This window comes from Fukomys damarensis, unplaced genomic scaffold, assembly GCF_012274545.1.
Source record: "Fukomys damarensis isolate Sample0158 unplaced genomic scaffold, DMR_v1.0_HiC HiC_scaffold_13, whole genome shotgun sequence".
In the NCBI taxonomy this organism is placed as follows: Eukaryota; Metazoa; Chordata; class Mammalia; order Rodentia; family Bathyergidae; genus Fukomys; species Fukomys damarensis.
In genome coordinates, this window is record NW_022900925.1 from 20107965 (window position 1) to 20127195 (window position 19231).

The 19231-nt window shown below is 36.1% G+C and overlaps 1 protein-coding gene across 5 annotated transcripts in view; it reads left to right on the forward strand.

Annotated features, from left to right (window-relative positions):
• Positions 1–17601, forward strand: part of Rhot1 (ras homolog family member T1) — a 50035-nt gene extending 32434 nt beyond the window's left edge. For 2 of the 5 annotated variants that reach the window (XM_010642370.3, XM_010642372.3), the window contains exons 17-20: positions 641–843; positions 2037–2132; positions 3717–3839; positions 16510–17601. In XM_010642370.3, coding sequence (XP_010640672.1) covers positions 641–843; positions 2037–2132; positions 3717–3839; positions 16510–16627 — 540 coding nt within the window. In that variant the 3' untranslated portion in view covers positions 16628–17601. The remainder of the gene's footprint in view (positions 1–640; positions 844–2036; positions 2133–3716; positions 3840–16509) is intronic. The other 3 variants (XM_010642373.3, XM_010642371.3, XM_010642374.3) reach the window with 3 other exon arrangements.
• The last annotated feature ends 1630 nt before the right edge of the window (positions 17602–19231 follow it).

A 19231-nucleotide genomic window follows, 5' to 3' on the forward strand; every position in this document is an offset into this window, starting at 1 on the left:
TTTAAAAAAAAAAAAAAAAAAAAAAAAAAAAAAGATTCAGTAGGACAAAAAATTTGTATACAGTGATATAGCATAGCATTATTTGTAATAGGAGAAACTGGAAATCAGTTTTCTAACATTAGGAGGATAGTTTCTAAATTAATATTAAATACTCTAGTAGAATATTAAAAACAATAATTTTGAAGAAGGGAGAAGACACAGTATTACGTTTTAAAATAGTTATGATCTCAACTGTATAAATATGTATATGTACACATATACATATATGTCAAGGACTAGAGCTAATACAAAAAATGAAATAGTCTTTATTATAGAAGTTAATAGATTTCCTTTTATTTCAAAGTGATTGTTGTCTTTTTACTTTTAAAAATTATAGTGAATCTAAAGAATTGTACATAGGTCTCAGTGAATCTAAAGAATTGTAGAAAGGTCTGTTTTGTTAGCCACATTAGAAAAATGGTCCTAATCATATTTATTTTATGAAACTGACTACACTATCACCAAACTGCCTCTCGGTTCATTTTCTATCTTTGAAGCTATTGTTACTTTGCCTCTCCAGAGAAAATTTTTAGTTCATGTTTAATCAAATAGTAATTCTTTACCTTGTCATAAGATTTTGATTTCATTTTTTATTCCATAGCAACACTTTATGGATAGCAGAATACCCTGCTTAATTGTAGCTGCAAAATCAGACCTGCATGAAGTTAAACAAGAATACAGTATCTCACCTACTGATTTCTGCAGGAAACACAAAATGCCTCCACCTCAAGCCTTCACTTGCAATACTGCTGATGCACCCAGTAAAGACATCTTTGTTAAACTGACAACAATGGCCATGTACCCGTAAGTACTTGCTCTGTCTTCATTTCATATTGCATGGTTCATAATAACATTGCATGCCATTATTAGCCACAAGGGGGGAGTCTTGTCACATAGAAGTTGTTCAGCAACAGAAAGAGACTTTGTAATGAGAAGACACAAATTTAAACAAAGCCAAGTTTGGTTTGGGTGCCATAATAAAAACATTACTTCTGACAATATTTATATATTTTTGAGCTGCCTGTAGCTCTCTTAACAAGATAGTACAATAAAGCACAGCCTCTCATCCAGCATTAAAACAATAAGTCTTGAGCTGGGCATGGTGTGCATACCTGTAATCTCAGAACTCTGGAGACTGAGGCAGGATGATTGCCATGAGTTTGAGGCCAGTTTGGGCTACATAGTGAGTTCAAGGCTGGCTTATATTATAAAACAAGATCCTGTCTCAAAAACAAAACAAATTTAAAAACCTTATGCAATAAAATAGGGTTGGCATCATGTTGCTTTATGCTTATAAGGCATTTCCATACACAAAGTTCTTTTATATCTGTTGATTAATTGATCTGGGGTATGGGAAAGATTAAAATGTTTTTTAAAAATTTATGTTGAATTTACATTTTATGTTTGAATCCAGGATATAGAGTGTCTTTGTTTTAAAAAGTACTTGTAATTGGAATTTTCATTATATACATGTTTTGCATTAAGTGTTACAAGCCACAAATTTCATGTACATTTATTGTATATCTACACATACATATGTACAAGCACATAACTGTGGATATCTTTGTAGCTTACTAACTGCTTTAAAATTGCATGATTCTTAATGGCATTCTCCTCAAGTAGAGTGTTTGTGTAAGTTCTGTTTTGTAATGAGATGGTTTTCAGGCAGTGCGTTTCTCAGGACTTCATAGCTTATTCTATTTATTATTAGGTTAGTCTCTAAAATATTTTTCATCATGAAAGCTATAGTATAAAAACAAAGTACTAATTAAACATTGCTATAAATCAAGGCTGGTTTTAGAGAAAGGTGTATAATTTGTACAGATTTTTAAAATCAGAGTTAACTTCACTGTTAATCATTTAACTAAGGCTTTAAATACAAAACCTTTGAATTTCTATTTGCATTGGAAGACAAGTCATTCCTATTAATATAAGATAAGCAAAACCTTATTTATGTTTCACCTCTGCTTTAAAACTCTCATGTATGTTATCTACAGAGAGGATCATTACAGAGACAGACTCTCCCGAGCCATGGGCAACACTGATAGAATAGAGAATTTGAGAAAAATCTGGGTCTTTCTAAAAACTGCTTTGTAAGTTACTTTTTCTTTATGACTTCTGTGGGATTTTGTTTACATTTTCTTACAGGATGACCAAATCTCCTTTCTTGCTATAATTAACATTTAGTAATTATCTAGAAACGCACTGCTGGCCAGGCTTATTGCCTAACTGTATATTATGGTGTCTTTTAATGACTTAAGTGTACTTTTTAATCTGCAACTGTGTTTATACATCCACATCTGTAAAACATTTACTGAATTCTTGTGTGTGTATATATGATAAATGTACATACATGGATACTTGTTCATATGGTTAATCCCAAACTACTTCTCATGAAGCATCTCCCTGTTGCTAAGCATACTTTGCATCTCTCCTTTTTGGTGGGTGGAGCCTTGTGTATGTTAAAGAGTCAGATTCAATTTATAAAATAACAGATGGATTCCAGTATGACAGCTATTAGTAACTTGGTAGCAATGATATGTTCACCATTGCAAGTTAGGTTTTAAAAAGGAATGTCTTGAGCATTAATTATCAAAATTAATTCTTGTTTTTCTTCATGTTGAGAATTAGGCATTATTGGGATGCTGCTAATCTCCACAACCATGCTACTGTGTGCTGTGGTCTCATCAGATCTCACAAGCTAATCCAAGTCAGATTGGGCCAGTCCTTTGACTGAGAAGCCTCTAAATATGATCAGGTGTTACAGGAAGTAATGGCATTGATTCATCAGGTGGTGCCATTCTGAGTGGGTTCTGCGCCAGTGCCTCTTCGTGGGTGGTGTGGTGGCTTTGTATGTCTGAGTGGTTCTGACCACTGAGCAGTGGTGGAGACCACTTACTTCAGTAGTTAGGGCCTAGGTGAAATGGGTTGCCCATGTGCCTGCCCCAACTAGTGCAACTCCACTCAACCAGAAAGGAGTCAGAAAGCCTCCCTAAATTTCACATCTAATTTCAATTGGATCCATTTTTGATTTTTACATCTTTACCCAGCATTTCATACTTAGCTGTTGTGTTTTGATAGCAGATGAAATTAACTCTACATTTTGTTCAAGTAGGAATTTATGAAGCACTTTGATTTCCTTTGGGAACCAGAGTGCTTGATGAATTAAAGATGATGTTCATATCTTATTTGAATATACTTGTCTTTTGACCTTTCTGTATTTGTCACTCTTCTCCTTCCTGGTCTTCAGGCATGTGTGTATGCTGAGGGAGGAAGAGGGGTGATTATTTAATGCTAGAAAACCTTTTCCTTTTGGTGGGTGCTATGGCTTACTCAGTTTTTATTTTTACTAATTTAGATGAGGGTGCCATCTATTGCTGTGCATATTTATTCCACTGAAACTTACATAATAATTCCATCCCCCCTCCAAAAAAATCAAAAGTGTTAGTTAATTTTCCCTAGATTTTCTATAGGGAGGGAGGAGGAAGGTATTACTGTTTATTATGCTTTTGGTAAATGTGGAATTCTGCACAACTTTAGCATGCCCCACACTATCCTTTTCCTTTCTTCAAAGAGTGTTGCTTATGCCTAAATCTTTTTTTTAAAGTTGGCACACCCTAACCTGTGCCATATTAATGAGTAAGAACTCAATCCTGTCCTTCTGTGTGTTTTCGCAGCCATGCCCGGTTACGCTGTATGTGCACCTGCAACAGGTGTACATTTTGCATCTGTCAGAACTTCCTCAACTCAGACTTGCTGCAATCTGTAAAGAACAAAATCTTCACTGCAGTTCTTAACAGGTTCTTAACTTTATTTACTGGGTACCAGGCATTCTGTTAAAATACAAAAGAAAAAAATGGATAAACTATGTATTATATAGGTACTACAAAGACAGCGAGCCAACTGATGCCTAACTAACTTCCACTAAAATTCTCACTGTGATGACAATGCTTAGTTTTAGAAGCATCTTAATAATGTTTGTAAATTAAAAGGTGTATTGTGAGGACTATAAAATAAGATTTTAGATTTTTTTTCCAGTAGGAAATTTAAATTATCTTTCATATTAGAAGATAATATGTGCAGGGAGATTAAATTTTTTTTGGTTATGAGTTGTAGAAATAGATTAGAACTTTTGTAGTGAGGACAAAGTACATTGATCCTTCCACAAAAAGATATTATGGTATACTATACTCACTTTACATTCACTTATATCCTAGTACAACTGTGCTAATGTGAACAATATTTGGGATTTGAAAAAATTCTCTATTCTTGAAACTATTTGTTAGAATGGTTTCATTAATTAGAATTTATGTTGACTTTTTAAAAAGTGGAGGGCTGGGGATGGTGGTGCACACCTGTAATCCCAGCACTCAAGAGGCTGACTGAGGAGGATCACTGTGAGTTCAAGGCCAGCCTGAACTACATAGCAAGACCTTGTCTTAAAAAAAAAAAGTGGAACATTTTATTTAAAACAACATTGTTTCTGGAAATGAGAATAATAACCAACTTTAAAGACTCAGAGCATCATGGAAGGAAACAAGATCTAAATGGGGTGCGGTGGCACATGCCTGTAATCCCATCATTCTGGGAGGCTGAGGCAAAAGGATCACAAGTTCAAGTCCAGCCTGGACAATTTAGCAAGTCCCTGACTCAGAATTAAAAAGGAACTAGGAATGTAGCTCAGTGCAAAGGCCCTGGGTTCAGTTCCCAGTAACACACATGCATTCATACACATACACAAAACTGTACTCCTTATTTTTTGACGCCTTTAAAACTGAGCTGAAACATGAAATATTCCTATAAGGCAATATGCTTCTTAAAAAGAAAGAGAAAAAAAGAGATATCTTCGAAGCAGTGTCCTTGGAAGGTTGTATTCTTACTCTGATCATGCTACCTTTATTTGAGTCAGTGTTGTATTTTTTGAGCATTTGATATACTAGGTCAGTGATAGGAAACCTTTTAGAGCTTTCACTGATGACAAACAACCCACTGAGGCAAGCTTGCCATAGGTTCGCCACCACTGGCCTAGCTTATATTAATTTGTATCTGATGTCAAATTTAATATGTGTCTAAGGATGAATTAGGTTTTTGAAATCATTTAGACATCATTGGGAGCTGAGCTTGGTTAAGATGGAGGATCAAGATCAAACCGTATTAAATAGTTTAGTTAGAGATGGGTCAGTTATTTGGTCCACCACTGGACACGTGCTGAGGACTGGACTCCACGTTTGTCAGATTATCATGGTTAGTGTCCACCCGCAATACAGTAGTTGTATCTGTGAACAGTAAAGCTATTTCTTAGGTGACTAGAAAACTGAATTTGAAGGCATTCTAAAGAGTTTTGGTGATATTTTTAGCACTAGCAGCTCTAGAATAAGAATGCAGCCATCTCAGGGGACTGCTTTGAAGGGATTACCTCATTCATGTGGTAATGAAGTTCTGCCTCCTCCCTTCGAGTGGCATCTCTAAAGGAATAACCCAGACCGACCGACATGATTTCCCTGACAGAACACGCAAGGCTAGTTCAAACCAAACAATATTTTTTGGAGCTCTACTGTTGGGAATCTCAGAGCTGGAAGAGATTCTAGAACTCATCTGGCCTAACCTCCTAAAAGATTGCCTTCCTTGGAGAGTGCTGTTTATTTGCTGATGGCTTTCTTCTTTGGAAAGGGCTTTTGCTTTTGCTTTTATTTTTTTAAACTAAAATGTTTTCCCTATAACTTTCTCTCCTTTAGTTTTAGTTCTGCCCTTTAGAACAACATACGACTATTCTACTCCCTCTTCAACATAGCAATCCTTCAGACATTTGAGGACGGCCATCACTCCTCCCCTAACTTTCTCTTCTCCAGGTAGAACATCCCCATTTCTTTCAGCCTTTTCTTAAATTAGATGTTGTAGCAGCCTTACCATTCCTGGTTGTCCTCATCTGAAAGCCCCTTAAGTTTTCAGAGTACCTCCTAAGAGGTGCCACTGAGAATGGATGACAGGGCTCCGCATATGGTCTGTCTATTCCAGAATGGTGGGCCGCCCTGTTCCACACTTAGCACAGCACCTGTCTAGTGCATGAATCAATTGTTTAGCAGCCCATCCCACTGTCCACATATATTGTCTTGGGATTAATTGAAATCAGATTTTTTTTTCATATGAAGTGCTGTTAAGGCAGCTGTCCCTTCCTTTCTAATTGTTTGACATTTTTAGTTGACTCTTTGAACCTAAATGCAGATACCTGTGTATCTCTCTTAAATGTCAGTCTTCTTTTGAATCCATGTGTTCTAGCTCAGTCATTTCAAACATTATTTCTACCATTTGTCCCATTTTTTTATATCTATCTATCTATCTTAGCATTTTGTTATTTGCAAATTGGTAGATATGTCTTTGAAGTTACTAGTCAAAGATAATGTACACCCAGAAGTTGGAGAGGAGAAATAAAGTGAGCAAGCCCTATATTTCTGCACCAGAGAGCTCTTTTCCAGTGACAGGTCCAGAATTCTTGGGGAAGGATTTTTCAATCAGTTAAAAATGTATCATCCAACTCACATTTTAACCTTCTTAGCAGAGATTACGGGAAGAGTTTTCCTGAAATCACTGTATAATTTCTACCACATTTCTCTGATCTGCCAGTTTATAATGATTTATCTAAATAGGAAGTGATATCTACTTAATATCTTCCTGGTGAACCTACCTTGGCTCCCATTAATTGCTCATCACAAACCACCTGTTTTATTATCTATTCTGGAAGCTCTTGATTGCCCGTGATAGCAGATTGATTCATTGTCTGCATCTTTGGTGACAGTTTTTTTCCTAGTGCAGTTTAATCATATTTCAAATGAAATAAGTTAGTTGGGCCTTAAATTCACGTGCTTGTTCATAGTAAATCACTTTATTCAGTGACCTTTAACTCAGCATGTTTTGTCATATCTATAAACTAGATATAATAGTGTTAGCTCGCATCACTGACATCTGATAATCAAAGGGGGAAAGAATGAGAAAGATGAGCAGGGAAACCAGTGTGCTTTTCAGAAAACTTCCTTATCCTTGTTGGTACATCACGCATTTATTGATAGTACAGTGAACTAGCAAGGAGTGGTGGCACACACCTATAATCCCGACACTCTGGGTGGCTGAGGTAGGAGGACCGCAGGTTCAAGTCCAGCCTAGGCAACTTGCTGAGACCCTGCCTCAAAATAAAATAAAAAGGCATACTTCAGAAAATGGGGTGTAGCTCAGTGTGAAGGCTTAAGGTTCCCTCCAAGTATCACCAAAATAATAATAATAATTTAAGAAGTACAGGGGAGTATTAGGGGTTCTGTGTTGAAGTTTCTTCAATTTGTAAACAGTTACAGGTAAGTAAGGTAGGTGGGTAGGGGTCAAAAATTCAAGTTCCTGGAGGATCTGAATACATAATGTAAATGAATGATGGTGGCTAAGGCTAAGAAACAAGGAGAGGTATGGTTTGTGACAGGCCTTTCTAAAAGGCAGCCATCTATCTCTCAGCTATAGCCCCTTGTTTTAAAGGCCAAGGTTGCTAAGATTTCTGGTTTTACAGTAGGCTAGAAATCAAGCTTTTAAGGGCTAAGGATTTAGCTCAGTGCTGCTGCCACCTGCCTTGCAAGCACGAGGTCCCGAGCTTGATCCCCACTACCAAATAAATAAATTGATTTTTATGTGACTTCCTGATATTTAATGAGTAGCAATTTCAGAAGTTTATAGTGCTGTTCAGAACAGAGTATGCTTACAGGCTGCCAGTTTGTAACTTCAGTCTTAAGATGTGGCCTAGATTCATGAAAATGAAAATAAGACACTTAATGAAAATGTCTCTTCTCTGTGCAGCATTTTCTTTCTTTCACATGAAAAAATTTTTTAATGACAGGGTGAAAAGGGAACCTCCTTTCCCTATTACTTTTCAGGGCTTGGCAGCCTTTGGTTACTGTGGGGTTGCCATGCTAGATGTATTTTAATGTTGCCTAAACAGAAAAAAGTTTGATTAAAGTCATTTGAAGAATTTTCATTGTATTTCATTCAGTAGGGAGGGCTCCCACTTAACAGTAAACGGTTGGGGCCCAGTGGTTCATGTGCCTACTTTGCAAGCTCAAGGACCTGTGTTCAATCCCCGGAACCAAAAAAACAAAACAAAACAAACCAGTGAACAGTCGTTGTTTTTGGAAATTAAAATTTCTATGCTTAGTGTGTGAATCAGAACCATAAAAGATTGTAAATGACTTGACATTTTATTTAGGCATAAAGTTTCATTAACATATATGGAAAGAATTAAACTAGCAGACAGATATTGGTATATACATACTGGTCTCAAATTAGTATACTGTTTTAGAGTACTTGAACAAGTTTGGTCATTGGGATAGAAATTATTACTACCTGATATTATACATTTTCCCACTTTCTCCTCTACCCCTTCCCACCTTAATTTATTCATTCAAGATACTTAAGTCTCTGCTTTAGATTGGAATCTGCTGTGAGCTGGGGTAGACTTAGAAGATGCCAGATATGTTCTACCTGCCTTTAAGTACCTTTCTAAATATTATGTCACTAAATTGTCTCTTGCAAACTTTCATTATATTTTCAGTATTTTAGTTTATCATGTTAAAAAAAGAAAGTATTACAAACTCGATCATGAGTTTATGTAGTTTCAGTAGGTTAATTTCTGGAACTCTTAGGATTTTTTCAACCGTTTACGAGAAAAAAATAAATCTTTGTTCTTGAGCTTATATACTGGCATTGTATTTTAAATAGAAAGTACTAATAATTTTTTTAAATTTCCAATTTAATTGATTTCTTAATTGACTTTAACATGTGAGAATAGTGTTAAATTTAAACACACACCTCTCACTTGGACTTTGTACTTTGGAAATATGGGTCTCACCCTTTAAATCTGGATGCATTTATGTTCTTCAGAATAGTTTATGGCTAGAATTATTTGAATTTAAATACATTTGGAGGATGATTAACATGTGGTCAGATGATTTTAATTTTTGAAATGCTTTCTTTTCCAATGGTGTAAATCCTGCTACTGGAGAAAAACAACTTTTGAATCTGCTGGTTTTTTAAACACTTTTTAAATCTGAAAGTGTAAACTCATTGTAGAGGAATGAGCTTGATTGTTGGTTTGAACTACCCAGGATCTTTATTTAAGTACTTATTTTTCTGACTTGAGAACACTTCTACTTTGTATGAGATTAATACTATACTGTAGAGTGCTATGAATTTAATTTGTCCTTCGCTTTAGGTATTCATTTTCATGTTTGTCTGTGCTACTTAGTTGTTTTTTAATCCTCTTAATCTCTTTCACAGATAGGTTTCTGTGTATAATCTTCCCACTTCTCCAAACCTATATTTAATGAAAGGTTGTTTATTTTACAGTTTATTATTTTGGTGTGATTTCCTTTGGTGCATATTTTGTTTTTGTTTTTCCATTCCATCTTAACTATTTACATTAGTCATATAATTTGTTCATGTTACTTTCTCAGTAGTGACATTTTTCTTTGGCAACCAAGTGCCAGATACACTGAATATTTGCAGAAACCTAAAGATATGATGGACTATAACAGTACCCGTTGCATTTTTATGCTTTCAATGTATTTTTAACTTAACAGGATGTAACATTTATTTTATACCCCTTTCATTAACAACTTACTTCACTTACCTGAATTGCTTTAATTAACAAGTTCCTCCTTTATGAGTTTAAACTACGTTACTTCATATAAGAGCTCTTTTTGATGGGGGGCTATCAGGGATCAAGCTTGGAACCTTGCACTTGCAAGGCAGGTGGTGGAACCATTGAGCTAAATCCCCAGCCCTAAGAGCTCTTTTTTTCCAGGAAAGAATTTTAGCCTATCATATGTGAGACCCTGGGTTTAATCCCCAGTGCCACAAAAAAAAAAAAAAAAAAAAAAAAAAAAAAAAAAAAAAAAAAGGATTTTACTATCAGACCAAAATGAACTGCTTCTTCATGAAGATGTGTTCTTAAAATCTTAATGTTGTCAGACATTGGTAATCTAAGAGTTCTTAGAATAACATATCCAAGGAAGTCATGTTTTAATGTCTAGGAAACAACTGTGTATAAAGGAACCATCCCATGTGTAAAGGTCCTCACAGGCAGTTCTTTGAATTTGTAGACATAGTAGAATTTAAAACTGTACTTATTAAGAGTGTGTGTTATAGATTCTCAGTAAGTAGGCAGCCACTGCTGTTGTTGCTTATAATTTAGACACGGTAGAGTGGAATTTGCTTAATTTGTCATCTTTAAATATTACCAGATATACTAGTTAACATATAGATATTGCAGTTTCTCCTGTGTATCCATGATCATCTGTAAATTTGAATTATTTCACTGCTTGATGAAGCATTTCTTTACATTGGTGCATTATCTATGTCCTTTTCCAAAGTATGTTACTATTCAGGCATGCTCAGTTAACAGCTTGCTTACATTTCATGGTTACTAGATATTACATATTGATTTCTTAACCTTTTTTGAGAGATATTAAAATATTTTATGCCTTTTAGTTCAATTTAGGAAAATTTACATTAGCATAGTTCAGTGGTAGAGAGTGCCTGTCGGACATGCCCAAGGCCCTGGGTTCCATCTCCAGTAAGCAGTATTTGCATTGTTATTAGAAATAAACATAGAAGATTGTGCCTAGTAGAGTCAGATATGATGGTCCATACCTATAATAATAGCAGGTTTGGGAGTCCGAGACAGGAAGATCACAAGTTCAAGGCCTGCTTGGGCAGGATAGCAAAATCCTGTCTCAAAATAAAAAAAATAAAATAAAAGAGCCTGGGGATGTAGCTTAGTGGTAGAGCACCCCTAGGTTTGATTTCCAGTACAGGGGTTGCAGGGTGAGCAGAGACAGAAACAGACACAAAAGTGGTAGATAAATGCCCAAATTTTAAATGCACATGTATTACACGTATATATGCTGTTTGAAAGTATTGTCTTAAAAATTCAATAACTGAGATATATAAATGACTAGTCACTAAATAGGAACTATTTAATGCACTATTAGTGCTCATTTATACACCTCTGAGTTGTGTTTAGAAAGGGTAAAATGGCAAAATGAGAAGAATGCAAAATAAGAAATTCAAATTCACAGCCTGTAATCCCAGCTCCCTTGGAAGGCTGAGGCAGAAAGATTGCAAGTTTAAGGCAGCCTGGACATCATAACAATGACCAATCTCAAAGAGAAAGAAGGGCCGGGGATTTAGCTCAGTGGTTCCGTCACCTGCCTTAAAAGCACAAGAACCCAAGTTGGATCCTTAGTACAAAAAAAAAAAAAAAAAAAAAAAAAAAAAAAAAAAAATCAAAGAGAAAGAAAAAGAAATTAGAATTCATTTCTTAGTTGTATGAGAATATTCTGGGTGGAGCTATAAGTAGTAAAGTATCTCACCTTTGCTGCTTTTGAGTATGTTCTCTTGAGTTTTTCTTTTTCTCTGAGTAATAGCCTACAGTCAAAGATAAGATTAATTGATAGCTGGATCTTTCTGAGCTCTTCCCCTTCCTCAAATACTAATTTTTTCAGACTTCTATGTTTATGCAATATAGTTTGAATGTATTACATATAAAGTTCTGTGGCAGATTACAAAAAGAATTTCAGCTATACTATTAAAAGTATTCTATTTGGAAATAACTAGAATGGATTTAGGATATTGCAGTTGATAACATTTCCTTTATATAGCATAGTCTCAGTATTGACCCATAAAGATTTTAGTTAATGTTTTTGTACTAACAATAAATTGCTAAGTGAATCCACTGCGTGTTTATGTCCTTAAGATAATCAGTGCAAGAATATGCAGGAATTTTGGTTACCTTGTATAGGCTACCGGTGGCTTTTCATACAAACAGTTCTTCATTTAACTCATTATAGTCTAAATTTTCTATTCTGCATTAAGAATCACCTTCCTGATACCCAAGTACAAACATGGTTGGCTTTTTTTTATACCTGTGTTTTTGGGGTTTTTTTTTTTTTTTTTTTTTTTTTTTTTTTTTTTTTTGAGGCAGGGTCTCCCTTTGTAGTTCAGGCTGGCCTTCAAACTTAAACTTGTAGTGATCCTCCTGCCTCAGCCTTCTGAGTGCTGGGATTACAGGTGTGTAGCACCATTCCTGGCTCTTACACCTGTGTTGAGGAGCGCTTGACAGCGGATGGATGGGTGGATAGATGGATAGATAAGCCTTAAGCACTTCTGAGGTAGAATTTTTCCAAAGAACCTGACAGCTCTGAGAAGCTGCAAATGATTAATTAGCGTTGTACTTCAGCATTATTATTTATTTCTAAAAAGAGATATTGATGAATTAAATGATGTTACTGCACATAGACTAGGAATATTTGGTGATTGTGATATATCACTAGGTTAAAAAAGAACCCTTCTACACACACCCCCATCCACTTTTTGACCCTGTTATATTCATTTCTGGGAAGTCTTAAGGAAAATAACCTGAATAGAAAAATCTTATGAAGAGAAATATTTATCTCTTTATAGTTAACAATAAATAGAGATAACCAGGAGTTGGAGGATGGAATATAATGCAGCTAAAGTATTCCCATAATGTATGAAAAATTCTTATAATGAATTATAGATAAATTATACATACTCTGTTTGAATATATGTAAAAATACATGGAACTAGGCATGTTGGCACATGCCTGTGATCCCAGCATTGGAGGAGGCTGAGGCAGGAGGATCACAAGTTTGAGCCCAACCTAGAGGGAGACCCTATCTCAAAAAATAAAAAAGGGCTGGGGATGTAGCTCAGTGCCAAGGCCCAAGGTTCAACCCCCAGTACCACAGCCTCCCCCAAAAGAGTCTAAAAGGAAACTTGCCACTTTGCTTTATTTTCCATATATTTTCTAATGATTGTACATTACCTTTTTTTATGTAGTTGAGACTGACCTAGAACTTACTATGTAGCCCAGGCTGGTCTCGAACTCGGCTCATGTACATTACCTTTTTATAGTTGAAATGAAAGTAAACTTTAAAAAGAAAGCTATGCATTAAGATATTATAATTTAATTCTAAGATGATATTTTATATGAGTAATTTTAAAAGAATTAAGTTTTTAAATGTAGAAAAAGTCTTGAGTTTAAAGATTAGGACAGTTTTATAAAATGCTACTGTTTGAGCCACTTGTGGAACATGTTTAAGAATGCACTAATCTATATTCAGGTGGTATCAGTTACCTGAGCTATGACAAGTGTATCATCCATTATAAATGCTTTCTCTTTTATAGAGCCTGGGAGTGCAACTTTTAAGTGGTCATAGTAAAGACATAAAATAGTTTTCTAGGTAGCTTTCAGTGTCTTAAACTATTTTCTCTAACATTGATGGAATCATTGAAATATACTTTAGGAGTTAATAGTTGCCTTAAGTTTTAAACTGGCTGTATTTTGAACACTCATCTATGCTGTTTTTCATATGTAAATATGTACTTTTATTTTGCCTGTTGAAGGAAAAAGCTTGGGGAAAATAATTACTATCTTAAAATGCAGAAGAAAATTAAGCAATAAAATCTGTCAGAATACATAGTAGGGTGCAGCAATGCATGTCTGTGTACCAGCACTTGGGAGACTGAGGCAGAAGGGTTGTGAGTTCAAGGCCAGCCTGAACCATAGTGAGGGACTGTCTCTAAAACAAAATTTTATTTCATGAATGATAATACTTTCCTAAAACCCAACAAAGGGAGCTGTGTAAAACAGATATCCCTGTTTGAAGAATATTTACAGCAAGTCTTTTGACTGATTTTAATATGATTATGGCAAGCCTTGATTTTTTTGGGGGGTGGGGGTTGAGACAGGGTCTCACTATGTAGTTGAGACTGACATGGACCTCACTATGTAGCCCAGGCTGGTCTCAAACACACAGCAATGTCTCAGCCTCCTGAGTGCTGGGATTAAAGGCGTGCACCACCACGCCTGACTAAATTTTGATTTTAATCCCTTCCACCACCACCCCCTGCAAGTTAAATTATAAATGCTGGGCCAAGGATTTAGCTCAGTGCAAGCCTCGTAAGCACAAGGTCCCGAATTTGATCCCCGATACCAATAATGATGATGATAATGATAATAAATGTAAAATTTTAGAAATAAAAGATGGGATCTAGGGTCAGGGACGTAACAGCTTAGTGACACTGCGCCTGCCTGGCAAGTGCAAAGTCTTGAGTTCAATCCCTCGTACCAGAAACAAAACAAAACAGAAGTTAGGCTCTGAGTTCAGTACTTAGTACCACCCCCAAAAGGGCAACCAAAGCTGAAGCAGAAGCTCTCATGCAGTTAGCCTGTGTTCCCTCTTTGAATTCTGTCCATTTCTATTGGAGACATAAGCTTTGTTATTCTCATTGAGGGTCCTTGGTGGTCTATGAGTTTGAGACATTGGAGCCAATTTTTCACAGAGATTATTGAACTTTTAAAAATTCCAGTCATTAGTGTCTGTAAACTTCATGACTAATAATCACTAATTCATTTCAGATGAATATTTAGGCTTATCACATTTGTCAGTACTGTTTATGGTATTGGTTTCAGGGACTTCTCTCAGTGTGTTAGCTATACCAAGAGCAGCTTCACACCTGCTGCATTGAGAACTTATGTAACAGTTTAGGTTTCCTTGCCTGGTTTGTGACTTTAAAAGAGTAGATAAAGGGCCAGGGATTTAGCTTGGTACCATTGCCTGCCTCATAAGCGCGAGGGCCTGAGTTTGATCCCTAGTACCAAAAACAAAAAAAAAACCTTGGGAAAAAAAGAGTTAGATATAGATAGGTGTTTTGTTTTTTTCTAGAATACATTCATTTTAAAGATAGAAAGCCTGAGACCCATCATACAGGGAGGCAACTCAACATTTGTGTGGGATGTCTTAATTGAGAGATGTTATTCTTTGCTGTGAACCCCAAACTGTGCATGTGTATAAAAGGTTAAGAGCCCAGGTAGCTGAGTGGGGTGCCACGCTGTTAGCAGACGACGAAGGCAGTGTTACTCATCAGGTGCATGCTGTCAGCTCTGTAGAAGATTCCATCTTCATGGAGTCATCTCGTGGTCCACTTTTTCTTGAAGCCAGGTAACATTTCCCACAACCAATGGGGTGGCCTTGTTGGAAGTTTTTCCAACTAGAAAAACTTAAACATAAATTTTCTCTTCTCTAACTTTAAAAAACAAACAAACAAAAACATTGCTTGTTGGAAAAACTAACTTGCAAGATAGAATGACCTCTTTTATTACTTTGTTTTGTAAGAAGGAGTGTTTTGTTTTCAATAGAAACTGGTAAGGGTGAGAAATTGGAGTGTTGGGTTACTTGGCCATGATAAGCATGAAGCACTGGCTTGTGTTGGGCTTGTGTTGTATGTAGACTTTTGTCTCTAGGGTTATACAGATTGCATTTTGTGATAACCAGTCTGATCATGTGACTGTTACTGAAGTAAAGTAATTTTGTACAAATTGAATTCTTGGCTCTTAACTTTTGCTTATGTCAGTGTCTTGGTCTTTAAATGACATCTGACATTGCTTCCAAGCTGTTTGTTTAACTTGGTCGTAAAATAACCTAACCTAGGCAGGCTTTCTAAGCTTTTAATTCTGAATTCATCTCAATCGTGTTTACTTAACTAAGACTTCAGTGACACTTGAATAAAATGTTCGAGTCTTTGCTTAAAGCTTTATCCTCTTCTTGGTGAGCTGTCATACTTGAGACTCTCAAGGGTGCTTAACAGTGTTATTAACTGAGCATGCTTCCAAACTCAGTTTGTGGTACAGGGTGTCCCTGTTTTTGTCATGCATTATACGGCTTCTTTTATGTCATTACTTTTCAATCCGTCATCTTACACTGTCTTTCTTTTTGGTACCATTATCACTGCCTGTCTAACATCAGGGTTTTTTTCCCCCACCTCTTTAATTAGCAGTAATCAAATTAATGCAAACTGATAAATATTCCCCTGCACCTTTGGGCTTTTTCTGGGGAGGGGTGGTGAATTTCTATGGGGCTCGCTGTTTCCAAAAGTTGACTTTAATCATTGCTCTTAAAAAGTATTGTCACTTGTCACTTAACTGCTTACAAGACAGCTTTTGATTCCTGGGGACAGAAGACTGCACCTTATTTATGTTCCTTAAATATGACCCTCAAAATTGTGAGAACCTAGCCTTAATTCTGATTTTGAAGCACCATGGTAGTATTAAAAAGTGGTGGGTTGATTTATCTAAGTTCGTTTCCCATACAAAGAAAAGTAAAATGTTTAGATGTCACCTCCCACATAGCAGCTAATTATGAAGACATTTGCCTTTACTGATATCTACAGGGTGTCACTTTCTTAAGATAATGGTTATTTGAGCAGTGTGTACATGGCTGTCTTGATAAATGTTTTTGTATGCAATTAGCCTGACAAGTGTGCTAATACTTCCCTATAAGTAGTCCCGTTACATGACTGATTCAAGATTTTCCTACTAATTGTGTTTTAAATATTAATTCTATTTTCTGACTACAGGCACGTGACACAAGCCGACCTGAAGAGTTCCACGTTTTGGCTTCGAGCAAGTTTTGGTGCTACTGTTTTTGCAGTTTTGGGCTTTGCCATGTACAAAGCTTTATTGAAACAGCGATGATTAAAAAAAAAAAAAAAACTACCGGCCCTACCAAAAACAAATACTTTTATGTACATTCTGAATGCTTTAAATTCTGCTAGAATATTGAGATATTTATACATGCAGGGTTACTTTATTAATATTTGTAATTCATGCATAAGAGTATTTTAATGATAGTAATAACTGCAGTATTGGCTAGGATATGGAAAGAAAACAGCTTAAAAGCCAAACAAAAATGGCTAAATTTCAGAGGCCAAAAGGGAATATTTGTAAATAATGTATATATTCAGGCAAGACATGGTCTCACAAACTGAGTTCTAGAAAATGATGTTTCTAGACATTTCTACGTGGTATTGTTAGTGCTCACTTGGCTCACTCTTCTAGATTTAAGTCAGCCCAGAGATTGTATTTACTCATGGACCACTTATTTATTTCACATTTACACAGATTGATTCTTTGGGTTCTGTAAGTACATACGGCACAATTTGCCATTTTCTCTCCACTTTTAAAAACCCACACGAGTCATTGTCAGATGACCAACACAACTGTTTTCTTTCAGTCATTTATGGTAGGACAACCTTGAAGCCATCACACAGTCTAGAAAATTATGTAGCTGAGTGTCCAGCTGTACTTTTAAGGAGGAAGTAAAGTATAAATAATTAGTAGAAATGTCATCAATGTGATTATGTTGCTTCCCTTGTCTGTAGGTAGAATTTTATAGCCCTTTCAATCAATTGAGAAAAAGTTTGTATATTATCAGTGTTTTTAGTTTAAATAAACAAGTCACCCTTACTACTGTTGAGCTTCCTCCTAACTTGTAAATCATTCTATAACGGCTGTGTCTATTATAGTATTACAGTAGCTGCATGTGTCATGAAGTGTTCTCTGACTAGGATAACCTAGCGGCAGCACTTTTTTTAAATGGTAAAATAAATTAGTGAATATAAACTCACGATAAACCTATTTTTTCCATCATTGACCTTTTCCAGTATTTAAATAAATAATTGGTGTGTACTGTGATTTGAGGGTTTTTTGTTGTTGTTTTGTTTTATTTTTTTTGTCTTACAAAGTAAGTTGGATCCTCTACTTTGTTTTTCTAGTTTGAAAATTATTATTATTTTTTTGGTACTGGGTATTGAACTCAGATCCTTGTGCTTATGAGGCAGGCAGCAGAACCACTGAGCTAAATCCCCCATCCCTGAAAATCATTTTTATTTTTAATGCAGAAAGAATATTCATTAGGAAGGAAGTCAAGTATGATTTATATATGTAAGGAGAAACTTATTTGAAAGTTGTAAGGAAATCTATTCTCAGAAAAAGCAAATTGTTTTTCCTGACATCTAACTGATGTGCTTTCCACTGCGGCTTTTACATGTTTATTTTCTCCTTTAACATGATTTTTCTCTTTGCAGTTTTGCGGGACATCTTCTCTCAAGATCACACTGCTTGAATGGCTAGTAACTTATTAGCTGTGGGACTGTAAAATAGTATATGTCATGGGCCGGAGATTTAGCTCAGTGGTGTCTCCACCTGCCTTGCAAGTGCAAGGACCCGAGTTCAATCCCTAGTACTGCCCCCCCATATATACTTTTGCCATATTTACTTTTATATTTCTTTGTCTTCCCCTTTGTTTTCATTCTAAATTGAGGAAAAGGAATATAAGGGCAAAATCTGGTGATTTCATTTTTATTGTTTTCTGAGAATTTCTCATGTACCAAATAAGTTTATGTCAGTTACATGGGTTTTTTTGACAGTTAATTCTTTCCTTCCAAGTTTTTTTTTCTATTTTGACTGAAATACTATGTAAATTAATTGCCTTGCAGATTATTGTTTGCGAGAAACAGAGAAGGTAGGTAGTTTGCCAAGAATTGAAAACTATAGTGAAGGTATATATTTAGATTTTCTCTCAGTCTTCTCATCTAGTGCTGTCTTTTAGTCACAAGCAGGCAGAGTGGCAGCTGCTGACCTGGCTCCTGCTCTTGGCATTTTCTCGTGACTCTGCCTGCCCGCTCTCTCCTGTTGGTCAGCCCACGCGAGGTGGGTAAGCAGAGGGTTTGCTCACTGCTTTCACCTTTTCAACCTATGTCACTACAGATATTCTTCCTCAGTTTCACATTTGTTTTAGAGACCAGTTGATGTGGGAGAAATACTGTAAGGCGCTGCTTCTGACTTTTACTGTTTGCTCAGGTGATGCAGACTGTAGCTGTGCTAAGGAAGGATGTGGGAATGATCTGGCCGTGACATCTGTCACTCTACTGATGCAGCTGATATGGCTGGCTGGGCGGGTGTCCCCTTCCTCGCTTACTGTGCCACGTGCATTCTTCCCGAAGGTGCACACTCCTTCTCTGGTGGAGGACCACCATTTCTGTGGTCAAGGGAGTGCTTGTGCTCCCCTGTGAGAACCTCCAGATGAGCTCTCAGGAATGCAAAGGAAAAAGAAGGAAAATAGGACCTTAAAGATCAAGAGGAAATCTTTCTTTTTTTACCAATTGTATTATCTTATAAATGGACAGGTCTGTGGCTGTGAGGTTTTAATGAAAAATAGGCAGTTTTGTGTAGAAGTGTCACATGAAGGCTTGTAGGCCCATGGCATAGTAGTGTGACAGCAAGGTCTGTTGCTTTTTG